The sequence below is a fragment of the Limulus polyphemus genome, unplaced genomic scaffold, assembly GCF_000517525.1.
Source record: "Limulus polyphemus unplaced genomic scaffold, Limulus_polyphemus-2.1.2 Scaffold1385, whole genome shotgun sequence".
In the NCBI taxonomy this organism is placed as follows: domain Eukaryota; kingdom Metazoa; phylum Arthropoda; class Merostomata; order Xiphosura; family Limulidae; genus Limulus; species Limulus polyphemus.
In genome coordinates, this window is record NW_013666995.1 from 83,629 (window position 1) to 88,211 (window position 4,583).

At 34.7% G+C, this 4,583-nt stretch overlaps 1 protein-coding gene across 1 annotated transcript in view; it reads right to left on the reverse strand.

Annotated features, from left to right (window-relative positions):
- Positions 1–4,583, reverse strand: part of LOC106463358 (synaptotagmin-15-like) — a 36,808-nt gene that overhangs the window by 13,870 nt on the left and 18,355 nt on the right. Inside the window, exons 3-5 of the mRNA XM_022390841.1 lie at positions 3,279–3,430; positions 2,675–2,891; positions 833–926 (exon numbers count right to left, since the gene is read on the reverse strand). Of these exons, the coding sequence (XP_022246549.1) occupies positions 833–926; positions 2,675–2,891; positions 3,279–3,430 (463 nt within the window). The remainder of the gene's footprint in view (positions 1–832; positions 927–2,674; positions 2,892–3,278; positions 3,431–4,583) is intronic.

Below are 4,583 nucleotides of genomic sequence, written 5' to 3' on the forward strand. Positions count from 1 at the left end.
TTTAATCGAATTTTTGCACAAGGTATCTTAAATGAAATTTGAAGAGTTGACACCTAAATAGTACACATTTACTCGTTGGTTAAGCAATTTTTTAACGCTGTAAGCACGATTTATATATCAAAAAACAATGTTTTGGTGTTTATCTACAGACGGGCCCAGCACAGCCAGTCAGTAGGTAGCGTGCCAGATTGTTAAGCTGAGATACTGTGGTTCGCGTTCTGTTAGCGAAAAAAGAAAAGGAATAGCGTTCTACACTTTGAGGCCTTGGTTGCGTTATAAGAGTGACGGTCAAACCCCACTATTCGGTTTGGAAAAGAGTTGGCGGTTTGTGGAGTTGACTATCCAACCTTCCTTCAGTCTAGTACTTCAAAATTAGAGACAGTTAGCTCGGACAACCAGGAACGTAGCGAGCAAAAGGGGGATATCGCACCCCCATTAGTAATTTGTAAGCACAAATATAACTTCCTGTACATTATATCGTAAAATTTGTATCCATCTTTTCATGTGAAAATCTCGGAGAAAAATAAATAATTTCTTGTTGTGACGATTTTTTTTTCGGTAAACAACGAAAATGCTGAGAAAAATTCGGCAGATCTTCTACAAAAGGAGGTAAAACGCCCTTCAGAGCGCGCTATTTTGTCGGCAAAATTCAGTCATAACATCAACCCCAAATATAGGGACTTCGTTTCGCCCCTGCGGACAACCCTGGTGTAGTGTTGCGCGAAAATTCAATAAACAAACAAAGAAATGAGTGTGACTACTGTACAATGCCGCAAACATCATGTGAATAAGTTCGAAGTGTGCTTCATGAAGCGAGGTTTCGTCCTATTACCTGGAAAATGAACTGTTCTTCAAACTTTGGATTACACGTTTTCTTCGCCACTTTTGTTTGAAGGTAACGACGTTCATCTGGAAGCAGGAAAATTCTAGAAAGAAAATATGAAATATGGGTTGTATTATAAACGAAATTTGAGTAACTATTAGATTCTGTTAAATGTTTCGACTGATATAAACATCATGCATATAATATACTAAACATTATTTATGAAATGGATTTATGAAAATAAAGATAGACGAAACATCGTGCATAAATTAACATACGATACATTTTGACCTTTTTTTTACTGTTGTTGTAGTTACTACTAACCAAGTTTATTGGGGAAAGTTACCTCCAATACTGACAGACTTGCAACTGAAGTCGCGCGCTGTGCAGTGCTTTATTTAGGTCAAGCGAGTTTACTCGTTGCTATAGCAACTGTCGGAAGAAAACAAGTTAAAACCACTCTGCAAACAAAAACAAAAGTACTTCAAAGTCAAAGCTATCTTATTATTCGCCAACAAAGGGAATTAATTTGTGAACAGTGTAAATACTACACGCGAAAGCAGGTTAACACGAGCTAGCTGTGTTTGAAGCTGAATGCGTGCAGTTTTTCTCGAATAGTGTAAACTTTGAGATATATTACTTTGTTACGTAAAGTTTAATTTGATTAATTCAGTATTTTACGGTTGGTGGCTTTAGACCATTTACTAGTTAACGCCACACCACGACAAACAAAATGTAAATCTCCTCCCCCCGAATAATTTAATTTTTACAACAGAGAATCCTAAAACCGTATCTCATTCTATACGTTTGTGTTTTTCGAGCATTCGTTATTATTTAATTTCCCTTGGTGAAATAATTTAGTTGATAGTATAGCAACCTAGCACAAAGAACTGTATATAAAAAACAGTTGCAACCAAAAAGCTTACAATTAATTAATTTAGCTTTGCAGTTATTTACAAAGATATAACCATAGCAACATCTATGTCAACAACTTCACTAAAAGGCGAACTGATTTCATTCACGTGACAATCTACGTAATAAGGGAAGCTGACGTCTTTCACGTTACTGTTTCATTATAAGATGAGCAGATATCTTTCATTTGACGACCTATACAATAAGGTAATCTGATTATTTTTTTACATGACTATTTTTATTATAGGGCAACCTGATTTATTTCACGTGAGTATCTACACAATAAGGCAAGCTGACTTCTTTCACGTGATCACGTGAGGATAAACACTACACAAAATGTGTGGTATATGGACCAAGATCCTTTTTAAGTCTGCTGGTATGCACCACAGTATGTACTTAAATCAATGATCGTTGTGTCTCATATTATAGCTCATTATTTTAAACTTTATTATATTGATTTGTTTAGTTTATATAAAATATTCTATCACTGTCTACAAACAGCTGTGGTCTATTATCATTCACCTAATTTACAGTTCCTTCATAATAATGGCTGGAGACGGCTTGAATGGGTAATGAAGAAAAACTTTAATATAAGTTTAACATAACAGCAAATGTACAACGTTTCGACAAGGTTTTGTCATCATCAGGTACCTTGTCGAAATTACAGTTCCTTCATTCTGAGTATAGTGTCATTCAGCCAACGCCGGGTTCCGATTTCCAGCGATACACAACAAGAATATTTAAATTATAATTAATACAAACATATTCAGGTTGGTCAGGTAGGTTTCATTTCTGCATTCTAAATATAACTTTCGGAACAAGGCTATTATTATTATTTGTAACATCGAATTAGGAAAATAAAAACTGACAAAACAAAATACTTCAGAAGATGATGTCACCCGCCCTTCCCCTTGATTCAATGAATTGAATTCTATATACCTCACAAACGGATCACAGCAGTTGACGGATCCCAGCGTCCTCGAAGGAAAGTTCTTGCCTTTGATTAGCTGTAGAACGAGTCTTTCTTTAACAGCATCATATTCTAAACTGAACCAAAGACGCCCTCTATGGTCATCTGGGAAGATAAACTCCTCTCCAGTGTCGTTGTGGCAAACTTTGTATAGTTCCGGGTTCAATCCACCAAAGAGAGAGGATTCTAATGATTAGGATTATTGCGAGTTATGCACTGTTATTAGAAATTATAACTTTATTAAATCACATGAAAAAATAACGCACTTCTAACATTTAAATAGCAGCTTGACTCACAATGGAGGAGTTTCCCTTTAAAAACACTCTATAGCAATCCACAATAAGGTAGTGCTTCAGAAATAAAAGAAAATATTCTTATCGTTTACAGATAACACAACATTACAAATCAATGTAACAAACAGATTTTTGTATACCAAAAATCTTATGTATAAAATACGGTGTTTTTCATATTACTTCCTGTTCTCGATACAATGTTGTAGTTTATCCAGAATACTAATATAATGCACATATTATGAAATGTAAAAAAACAACTAAAATATAAATTCTAGCTTACCAGAAGGATCAGATGTTCCACTGTCGATCAAGGAGAGTCTGGACCACAAAATGGCGTCCGGGGAAGAACCAGACGATAAAGACGCTTCTCCCGGGCTGTGCTGGACAGGAAGAGACATAGTGGGAACAACGAAATCGATTGGCCGCTCTTGCCTAAACGTTGCAAAAAAAAGTGAAAATATTAAATATTTATTTTTAATCACACACAGTTAATATTAATGAACTCTTTTATTTCTTACAGTTCAAAAGGCGAGAACTTTCGAAAAACTTCAGTGAAAGTACCATAACCCGGGGCAGATATGTTTCTATGGAAACAACCCCATCTGACACAAATCTGCCATTATTTAGAAGTTTTCACCATTAAAAGAAGAATCATATCTTATTTTTCTGGATGTGTGATATTTTCTAAACATTTATACAAGTTTGTGTTTAGGCTTCATAGACAAATCTACAGATCAAGGTTTATCTTTAACAACACCTTTATTTTCACAATATATGGTTTAACTTGTTACAGTTCTGACGTTATAGCATACTAACCCTCTTATATTACACCGTTTTTGTTGATACTATAGAGCTCTAAACGTTATTAGAGGATTGCAAGACACTGCTTACGCCGAATACTAATTCTTCATTGTCATGATATAAAGGACTGTTTAGTTTAGATATTATTGATTAACTTATTTTTGTGAGTGAATATTTTATTATTTTTAGTTTTTGTTATAATAAGAGTTAAAAGCAGACGATTGTAGGAAGTTATGTTTATAATTCATTGATGTTGAGACTATCGAACGTCGCGTGCAATACACTGACGTCGAGAATATAGAGATTTCTAGAAGGCGGACAGATGATTAAGTGATAAAGATATAAATAGTGTGAGACGAGCGAAAACAGCAGACACACAATAGCAGAAGAGAGTAAAGTTACAGACAAGGAAAAGTTCGGCGTGAAATAAACTATAGTTGAAGTGATAGGCCTAACGATTGATTTAGGCATAACGTTTAATATGTTGAATAAGACTAACAGTAGAAAAGTAGATAAGAAGAATAGTTATTCCGTCAAAGCGTGGTTCTAAAGTAAATGAATCAGGCTAAGTGCACTTTGACAAAAGGAACATAGGATATTTTGAAGAAAGAAGACCAAACGATTGCGGTAATTCGCGCCACAATTGTAAGTAAATCACACACAGAATACTAGTCCGATAGTAATAGAGAAAATAGTTCGGCATGTCAACTGAAATTCTAAAGTAATTGAATAGGCCTAAGTGGACTTTTGACAAGAAGAAGAGAACTATATATATATATATAGT